At 40.5% G+C, this 21,595-nt stretch overlaps 1 protein-coding gene across 1 annotated transcript; it reads left to right on the plus strand.

Moving 5' to 3' along the window:
- The first annotated feature begins 424 nt into the window (after positions 1–424).
- pafah1b2 (platelet-activating factor acetylhydrolase 1b, catalytic subunit 2) lies at positions 425–19,723 on the plus strand. Its single transcript, XM_028808504.2, has 5 exons — positions 425–791; positions 897–986; positions 15,040–15,156; positions 15,238–15,360; positions 18,798–19,723. The coding sequence occupies exons 1-5, from the start codon at positions 705–707 to the stop codon at positions 19,074–19,076; spliced, it is 696 nt and encodes a 231-aa protein (XP_028664337.1). The 5' UTR covers positions 425–704; the 3' UTR covers positions 19,077–19,723.
- The last annotated feature ends 1,872 nt before the right edge of the window (positions 19,724–21,595 follow it).

Below are 21,595 nucleotides of genomic sequence, written 5' to 3' on the forward strand. Positions count from 1 at the left end.
CTTTGTTTTCTTCCACTGTTTTTTTAATTGTTTATTTTGGTTAAAAGGAAAATACGTAATTTATTGGGCTGCTTTTTAGTGCCATTAGGCGGACTTTGAGCATGCGCATTGTTGGGATTTGCAGTGTTCAGGGTCTTAGCCTCCTCTCAGTTTTTTTTTTTTTTGCGCAATCTTACTCGACTAAAAAAAATCGAAGGGGGCGGGAGGGGGTGGTGTCTACTTGAAGTTGCGCGATCATCTATGCAATTTCGAAGAGCGGGGTGACGGATTTCCCTTGGCCTTTCGCGTTATGCCCGGGGCTGAATCAAATAGGATAGATACAAAGATCAGGGGCTTAACGGTATTATTCTTGTACATTCCTTAAAATTAAACGAAACAAATGTTAAGGATCTATAGCCTCTGATATCCCCACCAAACCGTTGTGCAGTTTTTGGGCTCGGAATTTATCCTGCTAGTCGTTAAGACATCGGGGGATGAAGTGCCGAGAGGAGGCGGAACTTCCGGTGTCACATTACGATTGGCAGTGCGGAGCGGAAGTGAAGGGCTGCAGCCTTCAAACAAACACTAAGAGGGTCTTGAGATAACGAGTCCGCCCTTGGGAGCCTGCAGGGCCGCAGAGTGTAGTTGAGTTTGCGGTCTACAACTGAAGCGGAACTCGGGCGTGGTGATCGTCTTTCTTGTCTCTGCGGGAACCGTTGCTGGACATGAGTACAAGCACGGACGAGGAGAACCCCGCTGCGCTGGCCCTGCCGGCGGAGGACGTGCAGGGAGACGGCAGGTGGATGTCTCAGGTGAGGCAAGACCGTGGGGAAGCTAAGAGCAGAAGATTCTTCTGTATCTCACTTGCTAACGGTCCTTTCCTTTTCTGTTTATTTTTTTTTCTTTTTGCTTTGCAGCACAACCGGTTCGTTCTTGAATGCAAAGATAAGGAGCCTGAAGTGCTGTTTGTAGGAGACTCCATGGTCCAGTTGTTGCACCAGTATGAGGTGAGATGTAGAGCTACTCTCAGGTACACGCGACAGGACCATCCCCTCGGTGTAAGGATGGAACGTGCCAATAGGAAAGCTGCCAAAATATTACACCGTATCATATAGGCCAGTAGGCGGAGCAAGGTGTGGAGTCCGCGCTGTACCCTCGGAGATGTGCCGTACAATGTGCTGCCGCTCCCTGTCAACTACAACACGCCTGGCACCAAATTCACTGACCCCTTGACTGCTGCGCGCGAGGCTTTACACGCCCAGAAGAAAGGCTCTTTAGCGTTAGTTCGGAATCTGCCATATTTTAATGAAAGCTATCTACAGTGGGTTTTAAATTTTAAAACTGTCCAGGAATGCAACCAGATCTGATATGGGTGTCCTGTTCACTGCCTGATTTAGCGGTGTGTAGTAGTGGAATGATCTAGTTAAATGTCTTGTGGCCTCCAACTGTCTGGGACCTGGAATCTTGTATGGCTTTACATTTAAAGAGTAGCTGTAAAGCTTTTTTCACACCTACTTCATTTGTTGCATGTCCACTTATGGTGTGATTTCCCCAATCCTTTATGTAGATGTCAACCTACCAATCGCAATCTGGTGCAGACTATAACAACTGTACCAAAACTGTTTGGAACGGGTGGTCTCGAAGTTGTACCAAGTGAACCATAGGGTGGCTCGAATGAGGTATGAATGTGATCTGACAGGGGACAGATCTAACAGTATGTGAACTGTGCATTCTGGGTGAAGTTGTACACGTTGTGGTAGTCTTGTTAAATGTTTGCTGCCGATAATAAGGGAATCTCAGTCATAGGATAATGAGTGGAGGGTTAGCATGGAGTATTAAAAACAACAAAAAGGTAAAAATAAATACACACCTAGGTACAAATGTAAAAATACTGGCAAAATTACCAGTCAGTTGGAGCAAGCCCACCTGCTTCAGGCTCACAGCCTCTCATGCTTTCAGATGAACAGCAGTAGAAAGAAGAAAACAAAAAAGGTGTACATTCATTTACATTTTACATTTATTTGCTTAGTAGATGCTTTTATCCAAACCGTCTTACAAAAGAAGTCAATGTAATCGAGTAAACGTCTTTCAGGGGGACTGTTTGGGGGGAAAAAGTGTTACAGGACAAGGGTGCAAAACTTGATCGTCACAAGTGAAGAGCTTAGAACATAATTACAAGTGAGTTAGAATTTCTAAGTTACAAAACCTAACCGTTAAAGTCAGTTAGAAAGAAACTTGCCAAACTTGAGTCTTCAGATGCTTCTTAAACATATTTAGTGCAGTTACATATGTGCTTTAGTAACTTAATTATTCGCAGAAACCTGGTTTCTAAATTGCCATTTAAACATTTATTCAGGTTAGAGAAACCAGGTTAACACACACAGATTTCCCTGCAAGTAACCTGGTTATTTGGCCTTTACCTGTCTGAGACGAATTGAACGTAATTCTAAGTAATCAATGTGGACATCAATGGTAACAAAGACAATGCCTATGTCTCTGTTATATGCCATTTTGTATGGGGAGCAGTGTTAATGTTTGTGATGTGCCATCTATGGAAATGACAGAGACATAGCAACCAGACAGACACTTATCCTTTTATTATGATGGATACAACCCCTTATTGGGGTAACAGGATTTTGTAATCTGTGCACATATTTGCTTTGCAGTCCCTTTCAACAGCCGCAGGTAGGAGAAGGTCAAAGCACCCACAAAAAAAAACTTCCTGAAGTAAAGGCTCGAGCGATCCAATTTTTTCTTCCCCCATTTGAAATAACCTGCTTTAATATTTCAGAAACCGCTAACTTTATTTGATGAGCAGAGCATAAAGTGCTAAGCTCTGCAGCACAATCTTGGGAGCAGTGCCTGGGTTAGTGTGTTAAAAGTAACTTGTGTTACATAGTCAGATTACCTTTTAAAGTAACGAGTAACCTAATGCAATACTTTATTTTATTGAAGTAAAAATACCTGCGTTATTATTTTCCCAGCAGCTCTGGGTGTAAAGCATGAAGCACACTTACTTTGCAGGATTCGGCTGTACAGTGCAATCTGGTAACAGAAACATCTAAATTGACCATCAGTTTAGTTGTAATCCAGCTATTTGCTATAGATATGCTGAAACAATGTGATTGGGTGACACAATGGCCAGTGTTCATTCTGCGAATTATCAGTGGCTGTGGTTAAAGATGCAAAAAGGGGATGGATGAATATTTCCTTCTTAACACATGAAGAAGTAAATGTATTTATTACACACACACAAAAAGACTTAATGCCTGTTTTCGGATTCACTGTGGCTGATGATGACATTTACCATATATAATCGCGTTTAAGTTCTCCCGCATATAAATCGGGGCTTGATTTTTACCGTATAATTTCAGGTATTTTATAATATCAGTTGTATAAGTTGAATGCTGAAAACTCCCGCTATTGGTCCAAGAGATTATGATATGCTAACGCCCACCAGAGAGCGTAACCACGGAGAACACGGCCTTTTTATTTTTTCTATTTATTGTGCCTACGTGACCACACGGTAATACCCGAACTATTCTGAAGCAACATTTGCACTGTTTTGTGTTTTTTGTATCTCACACCCTCGGACACCTTTAGCGTAAGAGCGTACCTTCTCTACAATGGAGCGTTTGATCAGAAGAAAATATAGAGCTGATTTTAAATTGAAAGTCGTTGAAGTGGCGAAAGAAATTGGTAACTGCGCTGGTGCTGCAACAAAATTCGATGTGCCTGAGAAACTGATGCGAGATTGGAGGGAGCAAGAAGATGTAGAAAAAAAAAAATTAAGTGTCGTATTTTTGAACAGGCATATAAGTCGGGGTCTGATTTTATGATCGATTTTTTGGGTTTTAAGACCCAACTTATACATGAATATGTACAGTAACCTTTTTTTTTTTTTTTTTTTTTTTTTTGGTGCTTGCACTTGTAAACGTAGGTTTTTAAGAAACTAGGTTTCTGCCTTATCCAGATTACTCTCCTTATCCTGGTTTTGTGTGTGCATGTAAACCCGATTACTTAGGGTGTCAGAATTTTGAATGGGGGTGGCCAGCCTATTCCACCAGCCCGGAGCTACTCACGAAAAGAGTCTGGATTGAGATCTGTTACTGTGCAGAGGTGGCATCACCAGATGCCATTCGTCAGTAGACCTGAGTGATCAAGAAGAAGCAGAGGACCTCGCTTGACTGGTTGATGAAAATAGATACAGAGACGGCGAGAAACAAATTGCAGTGTCTTGTGAGATCGACAATCAAACCCTCAAATCTTACACTACGAAAGTGGTCCATACAGGTGGGGCGTCCTCTCAATATGATCGCTTTTTGGACACAATGAAGATATAGAGGCACACTTCCTTTAATATATGCAGTAAATGTTAATCAGACATTCCAAAATTAACATTTTATAAGTATTAATACAGCAGACGTGATTTGAGGTTACGTTCCTACGGTGGCTACTGGAGAGTAAACTAGTCAGCATCAACATGAATCTCACTGGATACGTCTGCTGTCCTAAAACTGAAGGTCATCAGTGTATGCCTTGCCTTCTGTTTTATACTCGCCTATTTATTTCTCTTTTGTACTATACATAGTAGCGCATAATTTTCAAATATTTGTCCTCTTGTTCAAAAATAGGTGTTTTTGCTCACTGAGCTGTTTGGTAAATTAACCAAATAAGTATGGAAAATGAGATGCTGTGCAAACACAAGTATTGTTGACCCTCTATGATATTTTTTGATATATGTTTTCCTGTGGAAGAAAAGTTTCTGCCCAGTGAAAGAAGTGCACGACACACGCAGGGGATGTTGATTTATCTGTGTAGTTCACTTGAAGGCTTGCAGTGTGAAATGCACCCGATCTGACTGCAATTTGAGACAAAGTAACAAATCCTCCCCTGATTTATCACAAAGTAAATGGACTGTTGAGTGTGAAAACACCTTAAGAGTGTAGCTGTGTCAGTGTGGGGTAAGTTTGTTATGGATTGGCCTACGGTCAAGAACCCTAAGCTTATCACACTTATTTAGAAAGAGAGATGCATACACTTACAATCCCCTTACGTACTAATCATGAGTGATGCCTTCACGCCTTTTCACTCCTCAGTACACAAATCGGGACCTGCTAACCTTGGCTTGAGCCTTCCACACAGGTGGTCCTTAGACAGTGGAGGCTGACGTACTTACTAACATTATGTTATTCCTTTTTGTGCTTCTCGCTGTTGAAGGCGTCCCATCCCAGGTGCCCTGTAAATACGTAATTACTTCAGTTACTCAGAATGTGCAAAGTGTAAAAACTTTTAAAAGCTGAGCAGTATTTATTAACATAGGATAACAACAGCAGAAAATAAATGATGTAAAATTTTGAATTAAATATAAATTAACAGCAATGTTTGGTTTTAAAGTCTAATAATAAAAATACACCAATGTTTTAAAGTCAAAAAACCTAGACCAGTGTTCCCCAACCTCAGTCCTGTGGCTACAGGTTTTTGTTCCTGCTAGCTTCTGTTTTTAATTGGACTCCTGGGCTAATTAAGTGATGTGTTATTTCCCAATTTCAATATAGAAATTAGAAAATTAAGTTTGGTAAATATACATACATACATACACTGCCTGGCCAAAAAAAAAAGTCGCCACCAGGATTTAACTAAGCAAATAGGTACAAGCCTCCTATTGGATAATTACTGCATGGGCGATTATCTTTCAGCTGGCAACAAGTTATTTAACCCCAACTGGTGCAATGAGTTGCTTCTCATTTCTTAAACAACCATGTCGAAAGACACATCTCGTGGTCCGTGGAAAAGATGTTAATCTGTTTGAGCAGGGTCAAATCATTGGCATGCATCAAGCAGAGAAAACATCTAAGGATTTTGCAGAAGCTACTAAAATTGGGTTAAGAACTGTCCAACGCATTATTAAAAACATGGAAGGATAGTGGGGACCCATCGTCTTCGAGGAAGAAATGTGGCCGGAAAAAAAATCCTGAATGATCGTGATCGGCGATCACTTAAACGTTTGGTGAAATCAAATCGAAGAAAAACAACAGTAGAACTCAGATCTATGTTTAATAGTGAAAGTAAGAGCATTTCCACATGCACAATGCGAAGGGAACTCAAGGGATTGGGACTGAACAGCTGTGCAGCCATAAGAAAACCACTAATCAGTGAGGCAAACTGGAAAAAAAGGCTTCAATTTGCTAGGGAGCATAAAGATTGGATTCTGGAGCAATGGAAGAAGGTCATGTGGTCTGATGAGTCCAGATTTACCCTGTTCCAGAGTGATAGGCGCATCAGGATAAGAAGAGAGGCAGATGAAGTGATGCACCCATCATGCAAGATCTTGGTGAAAAATTAATTCAACACTGGATGGAACTAAATCTTGTGACATTGCAGAAGCTTATCGAAACAATGCCACAGCGAATGCGTGCCATAATCAAAGCTAAAGGCGGTCCAACGAAATATTAGAGTGTGACCTTTTTTTTTTTGGCCAGGCAGTGTACATACACGCACGCATGCACGTACTACCTACCAACCAAGCAAGCAAGCAGTTATATGGGAATAATGTATTTTTTTCTTTTTAACAATATTTTCATCTTGATTTTCATTCTGCTTTTCTAGGTGTTCTAATTGTTTAATTAATCCATTATTTACTAATTAGTGGGTCTGATGCTAAAGTAGTTGCAGCCTTTGATTATTCAGTGTTGTTTGCCAGCATGTCTGCTCATTTTTAATTGTCATTAATAAGATACAATGAAGGGGAAAAAACTGCACAGAGAAATGGCAAAATGAAATCGACAAAAGAGAGTTAAGCATTTACTGTAAATCTATAGCAAAAGCAAATATTTCTAAATGTCTTATAAATGTGAAAATCATGCTGCTGTGCTTTTCTGAATGTAGAATAAAAGAAAAATAATACCAGCCAATTAAATGAGATCAGTGTTATCAGGTGTTGTCATTGATTAGGAATCTGGTTGGAACAAAAACCTGTAACCACAGGGGGTCCACGGGTCCGAGGTTGGGAAACACTGACCTAGATGGTACGTTCTCTCAGAATATTAAAGGTGAAGAACAGCACCAAAGAAAACATCTGTGCCATTTAAAAGAAAGAAGGGAGCTTGTCTCGACTCTGAAGTCTGGCTGATGCATGCACAGTAAATTTAATGTTCACATGGACAGTGGTCTCTCTATAGCCTCAGGCAATCTGTCCTTTATGCCAAATCCATCATATGGGGCTTTGGGCCCTGTGAGGTTACTTAAAGATAATTGGGTAACTGGTGATGGGCAGCCTGTGCCAAAAGCTTGAACCACTGAACATATGTGCAAGCTCCTTAACCTGTCAGGATTGCTTACCTAGGCAGTGTCCAGTTTCCTTGGTATCGATACTTCCTACCTGCGATTAGGTCACCAATTGTCCAGTGATTCTAAGCTAAGATTGTAATGTGATTGATTCATAGAGAAAATAAAATGAAAGATTGTGCATATGCTCATACAAATTCATGAAAGTATCAGAATGTTGAAACAACATCTCACAGCGCTACTCTTTATGAAACATCTGCAGTTAAAGTTTCCGAGTTCAGTTACAGTTTATCATACCTTGTTGGAGCAAAGCTTGCAGCAATAAAAAAAAAAAAAAAAAAATCCACTGTGGTCTTCCAAGTAAAATATTTCTAGCCACAAATTTAGATTTTTCTCTTTCGGACTGTCCATTGATGTGTTCTAGTAGCTGTATTAGTAATCAATAGCAACCTATGACATAGAGTGTGGTTTCAATTTCAAGTTTACTGTGATATGTAAAGAGTACAAGGAAATTCGTAAATTGTATGTCTGGTCAATGTGCAACACATTCAGCACATTTACATGCACAAACATAACTGGATTAAAGTGTATAACCGGGTAAAGACAGAAAACTGTTTTTTGTTTAAAAATCCATATCTACGTGGGCAAGCAATCTTCTGGAGTTCTCCTTTGTCAAAACGCTCCAAAGTCTTTAAACTGCACAAAATAACAGTTAAATGTCATCATCGGCCGCCATGAATCCAAAAGTAAGCTTAACGCCTACGATCATTTTCTTGTATTTTATAGGTATGCATAGTCAAATTGGTGCTTTATTTGTAGGTTTCTGTTTCCTACATTGCAGACCGTGCACACTTTTCTGCTTGGCTGTGTGGCTGAGCCCTGCAAAAAACCGGCGTACCTGCTTGTGTGCTTCTTGCCTTTGCACCCAGTGCTGCTGGAGTAATAACACAGGTATTTTTTACTTCAGTAAGATAAGTATTGCATTAGGTCATTAAAAAAAACAAAACAACCGGACTACATAATGTGTGTTACTTTTAACATGTTGCCCTACTGCTCTCGAGATTGTTGAATTTAGTACTGTACATTCAGCTCATGCTCATAAATCTAGCAGTTTCTAAAATATTGAGACAATTATTTCAGCCAGAGGAAGTAATAATGTCCGCAAAATAAATTACCAGAGACAAATATTTCGGGAGATTACTTCAACAAGTGGCAGCTGTAATCCCGTGCAGAGCAACACTAATGGAGGGCAACAGAAATACACAGACTACAAAATTCTTAACAGTAACACAGTTAAAGGTTTACATGGCCATTGCGGAGGAATGTATGCGTGTGGGTTTCTCAGAGGCCAATAACCTGAACCTCTAACTGGGATAAGGGTTGACATGGTATTTTAGAAACCAGGTTTCTGTGAGTAACCGGGTTATTGATGAGCATGTAAACACATCAGATATTTTTAAGAACCTCATCTTGAACACCAGCAAGACCAAAGAGGTCATTGTGGACTATAGGAGGTCCAGAAGAACAGAACATGTTCCTATATTCATACATGAGGAGGCTGTAATGTGTGTGGACAATATCAAGTTCTTGGGTATCCACGTCACATCGGATCTGACCTGGTCTTTGAACACATCTTGCCTGGTAAAGAAGGCCCAACAAAGACTCTTCTTCCTCAGGAAGATGAGACATGCTGGATTCTCCTCTCGGCTGCTCACAAACTTCTACAGATCCACTATAGAAATAATGCTCTGTCACAGTATGATAGTGTGGTATGGCAGCTGCACAGGACAGGAAGGAATTGGCACAGGTGGTGAAAACAGCACAGGGGATCATGGGAAGTCCTCTCCTAGACCTGGACTCTGTATATGCTGGAAGGGTGCAGAAGAGGACCGAATGTATAGCTGCGGAGCTCACTCATCTGGGAAATGGACTGTTTGTACCACTGCCTTCGGGAAAGCGATACAGAAACCATAACACGTACCAGCAGACTGAAAGACAGCTTTTTCTCCAGAGCTGTGAAGTCCATCGGCCCCTGCTGATGCACACACATACATCTACCCCTAACCTGTCCCCCTGTAGACATGCACATGAACTTTCCCTCGTAATCAAACACACTCATTCGTATTCCTCCTCTGCAGACCCACGCACACAGATCACTGGTCTCTGCAGGCGTACTACCTCAGGAAAAGTCTGGACTTGATGTTGTATTGCTGCTGCCTTTTATACTTATTATTTTTATTTTATTATTTATAGTGTATTGTGTATTTTAAGTATTCTGCCTTGAAGCTGAGTCCTACCAACAAAAAATTTCATTATGTGTATGCATAATGACAATAAAGATATCTATCTATCTAGCATCTGAAGACTCTTGTTTGGCGAGATTCTGTCTGACTGAAATTAGCTGTTAGGTTTTGTAACTCGAGGAATTTTACGTGCGTTTACTTTTATATTGCTGGCTGAGGCCTTTATCCAAGGTGATTTGCGACATTTATGATAATGTTGGTTACATTTCTTTCGATTTTTCCAATTGGAGCACAAGCAGGTCACGTGACTTGCTAAGGGTCCACACAGTGTGTCTCGCTTGTATTTTGTTTTCCGCTCTTCACTTGCAATCCTCAAATTTTGCACCCTTTTCATGTCACACTTGACCCCCATCGACAGGTGTTTACACGATTATGTTGACCTCTTTTGTTAAGTCGCTTTGGATATAAGCATATAAGCAAATAAATGTAAGCGCACTGACTGCTGCTCTCTGGCACCATGATCAGCCAGCAATACTTAGAAAAAACGTGTGCTCTGTAGTGACGTTTAATCCAAGGAAATGTTTGTCGCCACAGAATATCTAATCATTGTCAGCAGCATGTCTTCTGCTGGTGTAGGTGTAGCGTCCATAGCCTGCCAAATCGTGCATGCTCTGATTATTTGGTTAGGAACCACCAAGTTGTTGTTATCTGGGGAGCTGCATTATGGGTGGAGTTCACATTTCTTTTGATTGAAAACTTGTAATAACATCGCCATGTATAATAATACTAGCTGTGAAAAGCCCAGGGTCCTAGAAACTATTGAAATCGTCAGGGAAAAAAAACTGAAATGTAGAGATGTCTGATAATTGAAAGGAACGACTCTGTGCATCTCCTAGGAGGATTAGTTTTGCTGACGTGCTCTCATCATTTGTGTATTAGCAGTGGGAGGAAAAGTAAAAGGGATACAGTTTTTCCGATGTTATCGGCTAAGTGACTTTGTTTTTCTTCGGAGGTTTCATTTTGCTGATGTGCTCGCCTAGCTTGTGTATTAGCGGCTAAGTGACTTTGTCTTTCTTCTGAGGCTTCGCTTTGCTGACGTGCTTGCCTCGCTTGTGTATTCGCGGTGGGAGAAAAAGTAAAAGGGATACCGTTTTGCCAATGTTAGCAGCTAAGCGACTTTGTCCATCGTCTGAGGTTTCGTTTTGCCTATGTGCTCGCCTCACTTGTGTTATTAGTTAATCAGGCTGTCTGTTTCCTCAGAGGCGGAGCTCTTACCCCGGCTCCACCTCTCACTTCTGGGCTGGCCAGACAGACAGACACGCGTAGATGTTTCTACGGTATATAAGATGCTTTCTAATCCCAGCTCCCGTAAGTATCCATTTACTATCTTTTTTTTTTTTTTTTTTTTTTTTTCCAGCGCTTACCACTCACAAAATGTTTCAAAGTTGACAATGTGGACAAATTTTTGTTCTATGCATTTAGAAATGTCGGAGTAAGTGGTATATCAGTGTGTGACTTTTAGTGTGGGTGCATTTTATTTAAAAGTTCTACTAGTAAAAAATGCTGCTCTTTATCCTGCCCCCTGCAAGTATAAAAGAGGGCACCTAAACGCCATGTGGTAGATTTGCACTGGCAAAAAGACAGTCTTGATTTTTTTTTTTAACTTCTTTATTTTAAATGTAATTTTTTTTTTTTTTGGGAACATCCATATTTAAAGCACTGCTCTGTGAAATTTTGACGATGCGGGTTCAGCTCCATGCTCCCATCTGGCTTCTAGGGAGCTCTCGAACCATCAGGCTATGCACACCAGGGGAGTCACCCTACCTGCAGCTGACTTTCTTCACTCGACTGGTCTGGTGGCCTCCCGATCCCTGGCTTCGTTCAGCCCCTGCCAGACCGAAACTTGGATTCCCCCAACGGCCAGGATGCTTACGCTGGGGATCCAGTCAATAATACAGTACATTGTTATTGATTATTTGATCGTCATCTCATATTTCAGCATAGATTGAGTCTTGGGTCAAAGACTAGGGCTGTGGTGTGTCACTTTTGTCTTAAAAGAACTCGTGTTTTATGGTGCTCCTCAGTGTATTTAAGTAAATGCAGTAGCAGTGAGTACATTGATTCATTTTACTGAAGTAAGTCATTTGGTTTCTTTGTTAAATCAATATATTTTATTTCCTCTTGTACTTAACATGATGCAATTGCTGAAGCAACATAATTTCTGCAAGTTGACAGCAGAACAAATCGAGATAATTTCTTGACCGAAATATTTCATTTTTAAGTAAACATTTTAGAGATGCAGGTTTTGCGCACTGCTCCATGAACAAGGTTCAGATTATTTACTGTGCTTGCGGAAACACTTCCAGACTCCTCACTGCCAGGCAAAGGTGACATGTCTGCCGTCTGCTGAGTGATGTGTTTTTAACAACACAGCCAGGTCTTGAGTGCGGTAACTAATGGGTGACCCGGACCATGGGGCCAAAATGCTTCTTTACACATGACACGTTGGACTCTGTGTTTAGTTTGTTTACATCAGAGCTGTTTATGTGTTCAATTTAATTACTAGTTTCAGCCAATTAAAAGCACTGCTAAACATGAGGAAAAGTAAGTGGCTCGATTCACAAAGATGTATTCAATTATATTAAGAGCATTAAAGTCAGTAAAAAAGTAACAAGAAACCCAAAAGTACTATTTTCATTCCAATACTTTCAGTTACTAACATTGAACCTTAGTTTTATATAGACGGTAGAGCAGTGCTTCCCAAACTCAGTCCTGGGACCCCCTGTGGCTGCAGGTTTTTGTTCCATCCAACTTCTGTTTTTAATCGGACTCCTAGCCCAATGAAGTGAGTTGTTATTCCCCACTTTCTGTGTTTTGGAATCAGTGGAGAAATAACAAAACTACTTTTGGTAAATTTTTATTAAAATGTACTAAGCACAGTGGTAGTGCTGCTGCTGCCTCACAGTAAAGAGACCTGGGTTTGCTTCCCAGGTCATCCCTGCATGGAGTTTGCATGTTCTCCCCGTGTCTGCGTGGGTTTCCTCCCACAGTCCAAAGACATGCAGGATCCTAAATTGTCCTTAGTGTGTACTTGGTGTGTGTGTGTGTGTCCTGCGGTGGGCTGGCGCCCTGCCTGGGATTTGTTTCCTGCCTTGCGCCCTGTGCTGGCTGGGATTGGCTCCAGCAGACCCTCGTGACCCTGCAGTTAGGATATAGTGGGTTGGACAATGACTGACTGACTGACTTATAAGGGGATAGATTTTTTTTTTTTTAACTTTTTAACGATTTTCAGCCTGATTTTCCAGGTATGCTGATTTTTAAATTTATTATCTACTAAATAGCGGGTCTGACGCTAAAGTTATTGCAGCCTTTCATCATTCAGTGTTGTTTACCTGGCTGTCAGTTCTGCTTGTTCTAATTATCGTTATTAGGATATAATGAAGGGTGCGAACTGCACAAAAAATAACAAAACAATAGAATAACAACAAAAGAGAGGTAAGCGTTTAAAGCACAAGTAGAAATATTTCTAAGTGCCTTATACATGTAAAAATCATACTGCTGTGCTTTTCTAAAGAAAGAATAGGAGAAGAGAAAAAAAGACCATCTAAATAAATGAGATCGATTATTGTCACGAATTGTGAATTTGGCTGGAAAAAAACCTGCAGACACAGTGGGGGTCCTGAGGACCGAGTTTGGGAACCACTGCGGTAGAGACGTCCCTTATATGGAACATTGCGTTTTTTACAATCACCCAAGACCACGGCAAATCTACAAGGGGATCATTACAGTGGATGAAGGAAGAAAATAAGGAAAGTCTCCTTACTGAACAAACAAACTTGCAATATAGTCCTGCACTTAAGCTTGGGAGTATATCACAACTTCAAAATCATCTGTGCAAGCCTAGGCAGTAATGCAATATTAACAAGTAATTGTAGGATTAAAAAGATTAGATGTGTTAAGCATTGGGCTGGGAATTGCTGATGGCATCACAGTACAATAGTACATAGTGACAATATTGAGTCACCATGTTAGAATATTGCAATTTTTTTAATATTTTGTAAGGTGTGTTGTCGTCCATCATTTCCTTTTTATTTTTACTGAACTAAGATTTGCCTTTCATATCTATCTATCTATCTATCTATCTATCTATCTATCTATCTATCTATCTATCTATCTATCTATCTATCTATCATATAGTGCCTTTCATATCTATCTATCATATAGTGCCTTTCATATCTATCTGTCTATCATATAGTGCCTTTCATATCTATCTGTCTATCATATAGTGCCTTACATATCTGTTTATGTACCTATCTATCATATAGTGCCTTTGCTCTCTATCGTGTCTTTCACATCTTTCTGTCTTCCATCCATCCATTCCTGCGTGAACTTTGCAGGTCAGAGCGCAGGGTCAGGTATTGTACAGCACCACCTGGAGCAATTTTTAGGTTTAATGGCTTCGCTCAAGGGCCCAACGGAGCAGGATCCCATCTGACATTAATGGGATTTGACCCGACAATCTTCCAGATACCAGCGCAGATCCTCAGCCTTGGAGTCAAAATACTTTAACTTGAAAAATATCAAACTTAACCTTTAAACGTTTTTTTTTTTTTTAAAATGATGCCCATATTTAACAGGCTAGTGAATCTGTGAGATTTAGGCTCATTTTGGGTGCCTTTGAAAATTAATATTTAAGTATTTAGGTTATCAATAAATATCTCTCCATCTGCCCAAAATTTACTTATTTCAAGTCCATATATCACAAAGAGTGATGTTTCCCTTTAACAAATAATGAAATATGTACCATGTAAATGAACAGTGAAATCATCCCAAACAGAAATTAAAGCAATAGAGTTCAGTCTGTGACAGCAGAGCAAAACTTCACAATAATCAATTTTAGATAATAAATGCAGGAAAAAATACTTTTAAATGTAAGACAGAGACATTGAGTCACTATCAACTTAAAATTGAGGTTCATGTTTGGAGCTATAGAAACAGATCTAGGGAGAGGCCTGGAGAGAACCAGAGCCCTAAACCTAAGTGGACTTTCCTTTTCAGCTGAGTAGTGAGATACCATAATCACTTGGGCAAGTAGAGGCAGAGGTGTCTAATTTCTTCAAAAAATAAAAAGCAAGGAGAGCTTACAAGAAAAGCAGGAGCAAATTACAGTTTGACAGCTTAGCATGACCCTTCTGTTATTTTAAGGAAAACCGTAGAGAAGCAAGTCATTGTAATTCGAAAGGGGGGGGGTCATATATCAAACCATGTACAACTTGAATGGGTACCCTTCTGTTAGATTCATATTTGTGCTTTCATTTTTTTATTTTATATTTTCCCCTAACTTTGGATTAAACAGGTTATGAAACTTGGTGTGCTTGAAGTATATGCAATTTAATTTCATGATGAGAACACAGTTTTTGTTTCATCAATATGGGACTGGATCTGGTAATGATGTCCAGACTAAGCCTGTTAAAGACCAGTGTTGTCACTTTATTTTGATTTCGTTTTCTTCTTCTCTGGGTTATTCCAGATTTGGCGGGAGCTATTTTCTCCACTTCATGCTCTAAATTTTGGAATTGGGGGTGATACAACTTGCCACGTATTGTGGAGACTGACACATGGAGAACTTGAGAACATCAAGCCTAAGGTAAGAGTGTGGAATAAGATCACACAGATGGCAGCCAACCAACTGCCCACTAAACATATTGTGACTTGTCTTTCTTTTTAGGTTGTTGTGCTCTGGATAGGAACGAACAATTATGAACATACAGCAGAGCAGATTGCGGGGGGCATCCAGGCTATCATCCATTTAGTAAACAAACTCCAACCACAGGCGAAGGTGGTTGTACTGGTAAGCTGCTGTTATCCTCCTCTTCATCTGCTGAAACTCCTTTTTTCACTGTCCCATCTTATGATTTGCAAATTTCTATTTCCACACCCAAAGTCTATCTCTCTGTCTCTCTAATTTGGACTTTTTCTCTTTGTTAACCTCCCATTGTGTAAGGATAACTTCCTGGCAGGTTTATATACAGTAGGGGTCTCCAACATGTCGGTAGCTCACAACCCCTTTCCAAGTAGCTTGCCAAAGGGCTAATGAATCCTACATAAATTTGAAAACTTGATTAGTCAAATTAGGGGTGGGCGATCTTTCTAAAAAATCATATCACAATGCTTTTAACACACAATCACGATCCACAATCTGAATTGCAATCTATCTAGCTTTCAATGTGGCACACACTTAAGAGAATATCCGGACTTAAACTCATCAAAACCTAAGTAACAATTTATTTTAAATATCAAACAAAGTTGTATTTGATTGTTCTCTAATTCGCGGAGTTGAGGTACACACCCCGAAGCTGGCAAGTGAGTGAGGAGGGCCCTCCCCACCCCGATCTCGGATTTGTGCAAATCAATCGGTACCACAAGCGAACTCTGATACATAGCAAAATGAGAGAAGTCGCAGAATCAACCGGAATATTCAAGCAAATTATAGAAAGAAAACCCAATCTAAATCCGTCAAGTAGTTCTCTTGTTTAAAGCAGACAGACAGACATACAGTTGTGCTTGAAAGTTTGTGAACCCTTTAGAATTTTCTATATTTCTGCATAAGTATGACCTAAAACATCATCAGATTTTCACTCAAGTCCTAAAAGTAGATAAAGAGAAACCAGTTAAACAAATGAGACAAAAATATTATACTTGGTCATTTATTTATTGAGGAAAATTATCGAATATTACATATTTGTGAGTGGCAAAAGTATGTGAACCTCTAGGATTAGCAGCAGTTAGTTTGAAGGTGAAATTCGAGTCAGGTGTTTTCAATCAATGGGATGACAATCAGGTGTGAGTGGGCACCCTGTGTTATTTAAAGAACAGGGATCTATCAAAGTCTGCTCTTCACAACACATGTTTGTGGAAGTGTATCATGGCACAAATAAAGGAGAGTTCTGATGACCTCAGAAAAAGAGTTGTTGATGCTCATCAGGCTGGAAAAGGTTACAAAACCATCTCTGAAGAGTTTGGACTCCACCAATCCACAGTCAGACAGATTGTGTACAAATGGATGAAATTCAAGACTATTGTTACCCTTCCCAGGAGTGGTCGACCAACAAAGATCAGTCCAAGAGCAAGACGTGTAATAGTCGGCGAGGTCACAAAGGACCCCAGGGTAACTTCTAAGCAACTGAAGGCCTCTCTCACATTGGCTAATGTTCATGTTCATGAGTCCACCATCAGGAGAACACTGAACAACAATGGTGTGCATGGCAGGGTTGCAAGGAGAAAGCCACTACTCTCCAAAAAAAAACATTGCTGCTCGTCTGCAGTTTGCTAAAGATCACATGGACAAACCAGAAGGCTATTGGAAGAATGTTTTGTGGACGTATGATTCCAAAATAGAACTTTTTGGTTTAAATGAAAAGTGTTATGTTTGGAGAAAGGAAAATACTGCATTCCAGCATAAGAACCTTATCCCATCTGTGAAACATGGTGGTGGTAGTATCATGGTTTGGGCCTGTTTTTCTGGGCCAGGTCGGCTTGCCTTCATTGATGGAACAATGAATTCTGAATTATATCAGAGAATTCTAAAGGAAAATGTCAGGACATCTGTCCATGAACTGCATCTCAAGAGAGAGGGTGGGTCATGCAGCAAAACAACGACCCTAAGCACACAAGTCTTTCTACCAAAGAATGGTTAAAGAAGAATAAAGTTAATGTTTTGGAATGGCCAAATCAAAGTCCTGACCTTAATGCAATCGAAATGTTGTGGAAGGACCTGAAGAGAGCAGTTAATGTGAGGAAACCCACCAACATCCCAGAGTTGAAGCTGTTCTGTACGGAGGAATGGGCTAAAATTCCTCCAAGCCGGTGTGCAGGACTAATCAACAGTCACCAGAAACGTTTAGTTGCAGTTATTGCTGCAAGGGGGGGGGTCACACCAGATACTGAAAGTAAAGGTTCACAGACTTTTGCCACTCACAAATATGTAATATTCGATCATTTTCCTTAATAAATAAATGACCAAGTATAATATTTTTGTCTCATTTGTTTAACTGGTTTCTCTTTATCTACTTTTAGGACTTGAGTGAAAATCTGATGATGTTTTAGGTCATATTTATGCAGAAATATAGAAAATTCTAAAGGGTTCATAAACTTTCAAACACAAATGTACAGACAGAGAGACATTGGATTTGATATATTATATATTAGTAAACCTTCAAAATAATGTGCAGTTAAAGTCTCAACAGCATTCTCAGCATTTCTGGAGCTTAGTAGAGCCTGATAACTCTAAGAATCTTCACCAAGCAGCTCTGAAAATGTCTGATTTCATGACATTCATGTCAGACTCACAGAGGTATGGAGACCCAAACAAAGCAAAGTTCAGAACAAGACGAACCTTTCAATGACTCCATAAGAGTGAACCTGAGTGGCTTCACTCCACCAGACACCTCCGTGCCATTCATCTGACGAACTAAAAAACACATCACACTTGCAACTAGACCTGTGAATAAAGTGACACAGTGACAAGTGACAAAATGACAAATGAAGAAGTCATATCTATGGATTTGGAATTGCATTGTTTTGTTTTGACAGCATTCGTGTTTTAATTCAATGGTGTGAGATACACTAGAAAATGCATACACACATACAAAATGAACTTGCTGGTGAACTAAATATTTTTTGTGATGTTTTAATGCAAAATGTGAGTTGTGGACACCAACATTTTGTAAATGTTCAGGCAAAACAAGCTTCTTCAGTTTGTTTGGGTTGAAATAAGCTATGAGAATAAACGTTAGAACACATGAGTAGCTCTCTGCCATTTTCATTTTGTAAAAGAAGCTCTCATTGGGAAAAAAAAGGTTGGAGACCCCTGGTCTACAGGGTACAGCGTGTGCCATTTTGATTCATACCTCACACAGACTGAGCTGGTCTTTATTTTGGTTTAAAAGTGTGACACTTCTTTTTGCCCCAGAAGGAACTTCAGCCCTCATTGGTTAATTGGAAAGTGTTGGGTTTGAATTAATTTATTTAACCAAACCAGTTCACAGACCACTATGGTGGTATACAGTTGTTTTCTTATTTCTATAATAACAATAGAGGGGGATCAGTCACTTGCTCACAGGCCCCAAGTGAGCCAGTTGTAGGGACCGAACTGGCAATTTTTAATACATAATCAAATATTTTAAACACTTTTGCCCTGTCTTGCTCATGATAAGTTACCATACTGCAAAAATTGGCTAGTCGTAGTGGTCGGCAGTTCGTCATTGAAATACACTCTTTTTCTTTTAGGGCTTGCTGCCACGAGGAGAGGGACCAAACCCACTGAGAGAGAAGAACGCCCGAGTGAATGCCTCTCTGCGTACGGCTCTCCCACGACTTGGAACAGCTCAGTTTCTGGATGTGGGCTCCAGCTTTGTTCATTCCGATGGCACCATCTCCCACCACGACATGTTTGATTTTCTGCACCTCACCCCTTCTGGATATGCAGCTGTAATCAAGCCTTTACATGAACTACTGCTCCAGCTTCTGGAGGAGACCCCAGAAGAAAAGACAGCCACCCTGGCCTAAGTGGGATGCCATGCTGGAGTCAGCCCCAGTCTGGCAAGATCCTTTTATTTCTCGAGAGCTCACTGCAGCTTTTCTAGAAAGGGTTCACTTGCTGCCATTCAGTTACTGGGAAGTGTACACTACAGCCCGGTGTGGGGCAAATAGAGGGATCCAGCCCACCCGGCTGTACATCTCTCTTGGACATAAATGGTGCCCTATTGTCACCGGGCCTTGTGCCCTTGCCATCAAACCATTCCAGAGCTCTAGTCTTTTTAGTTTTAATTTCAGGGCTGTTTGTGCAACTTTTATTGTCGTGCTTTGGTGATGATGAGGCTCCCCTTCCCAATGTACTGATTCCAGTTTTGAGCCCCTGCCCCCTTATCTGTGCGTTATCTCTCGCTCGCTCTCTCTCTCTCTCGAGGATCTGGGGTGGGCACGGGTAGCGGAGTTCATTAACTAGTGGTTTCCTCATTTATTCACTTAAATTCAGTGTTGGATGCATCAGTGCTGTGCAGCTTGAAGCAGTTCTATTATGAGTGTATTTAACATGCTGTGTGTGTGTGTGTGCGCGCGCGCGTATGCGTGTCTGTCCGTCTGTCCAAATGGCTCTTCTTTTGCTTTATGTAATGTAGCACAAAGTCCCAAATAAAACAAATAACTGAGTTGTACGGTTGCTATCTAAACTGAGGCTGAGGAACACAACAGTAATGGTCAAATAACTGTGCCAAGAACGAGACAGTATAAAGAATATACAGGCCGTTGATCTTTATTTCATATTGGGACTTAAGTTGCCAGAAGACACGAGGCCCAAGTCGAGTATGAAACGTTTGTATCTAAAGCGCATTTTCATACAAAGGATGTAGCGCAACGTGCTTTATAAGATGTCAAAGAAACAAGAAAAGGAAACCTAATTAGAAATAGAGAAAAATAAAAAGGATTAAATTGTCATACCAAAAATGCTAGATTAGTTTAGGGAGCATGCAGTGGTGCGGCCCACACACCAAAAACAGCTTGGGATCCCAGGTAGCAAAAGGCAGACACACGGTCCAGTCCCCCACTCCGGAAATCACCATATGTCTGCTGCAGCCAGGTGTTAGGTGGGCATCCCCTTGGCCCGGTCCAGCCGATGTGGTCCTCAACAATGAGGATCATCCTCGGGGGGGAATCGCACCACATGGCCATAGTGTCATAACAATGCAGGTAGTGTGTCTCATTTTGGGACTCCGACACAAGGTCAGACCAGCAGTACCCAAGGATTCTCCAAAGAGAAGAACAAATTCCAAACACGTTTACATAACATCGATAAACAGGTACCAGAAAAAGTAGAGTCCTTATATGTACTGTAGATTCATTTTTATAAGCCCGATGCTGTGGTCAAATAGCTGGGGAGGACAGAAAAAAAAAAAACAAACTCCAAGGGCAAGATGCTGGAAAGAATAAAAAACAAAAAAGCTGCAAGGGTTCCAAGGCCAAAAGACCACCCAGTCCCCCACTGGGTATTCTACCTAACATAAATGTAATTAAGTCTTTCCTTATTGTGTTTTAAGCTTTGTTCTTGGAGATTTTAATGCAAAGGGTTTGGTCAACAGCTGTAGTGTCTGCTTCTGTCCCAACGTCACAAGCCGCTGCCCAGCACTTTGATCAGGTGGCAGCGGCAGTTGTAGCACAAACGATGCCCACAGAAAAATAAAGGTTCATAATGCTTGGAAATCCATTAAGAATTTTATATATCTGCGCATGCATCATCTATTAATAATAGAACTAAAATGTAGTTGTGAAAAAGACCAATTAAAAAAAAGTGGGTTGTTAGAAATTTTTTTTTTTTTTTTGTTTTTAATTTTCCATGGTGTTATCCTGGTATATATCTCGATCAGTAAAGTGTTCCCAGATTTTAGGAACGTAACGGGGAAAGGTGACCTCGCCACTTCTTTTATGCTTTGCTCTTGGAATAGTAAACAGACCACTATTAGAAGGTCTAAGGTTATGATGACTGAGAACGGGGGGGGACACATCTTCATTGGCTGGGAAGAAGTGTGTTTCTTTTGTTCCTAACTTGGATTTATACCAGACATGTACAAAAGATGTATTGATGTCTATGTAACTCCAGAGCACAGTTCTTTAATAATTTTACTAGTTTCCATCCATTTCTCAGGTCTACAGTCAATGTTTCTACTATAACTCTACCATTTTTAGGTAACCTTCTTTCAATCAGCTTTCCAGGACTTAAAACTTGTGTCTGTTACAAGCCAGCTGACTCCCACAGGTACCTTCTCAACAGCTTCTTCCTTCCTTGGCATAGTAAAAACACTATCTCATGTACAGTTCATTTGACTCCATTACCCCTGCAGTGATGAGGTTGACATCTGTAACAAAGTACTCAGAATGAGAAGTTCCTTCACTGCCAGAGGATACCCTTCTCATACTTTGGATATGATATGATATGATAGGAGTAGACCTTGTAACATCCAGTCTAAAAGAAACCCCATAATGAAGCCCACATCCCATTGGTTGTCCCATTCCACTCTAACAAGCTGTCTCTC

This window comes from Erpetoichthys calabaricus, chromosome 9, assembly GCF_900747795.2.
Source record: "Erpetoichthys calabaricus chromosome 9, fErpCal1.3, whole genome shotgun sequence".
Taxonomy (NCBI): domain Eukaryota; kingdom Metazoa; phylum Chordata; class Cladistia; order Polypteriformes; family Polypteridae; genus Erpetoichthys; species Erpetoichthys calabaricus.

What these genes read in the sequence shown, in the direction of transcription:
- pafah1b2 (XM_028808504.2), top strand. Translation starts at nt 705, where the DNA reads ATGAGTACAAGCACGGACGAGGAGAACCCCGCTGCGCTGGCCCTGCCG. An exon ending in ACGGCAGGTGGATGTCTCAG is followed by an intron (nt 792 to 896) that starts GTGAGGCAAGAC and finishes TTTGCTTTGCAG; the next exon opens with CACAACCGGTTCGTTCTTGA. An exon ending in AGGCGAAGGTGGTTGTACTG is followed by an intron (nt 15,361 to 18,797) that starts GTAAGCTGCTGT and finishes TTTTTCTTTTAG; the next exon opens with GGCTTGCTGCCACGAGGAGA.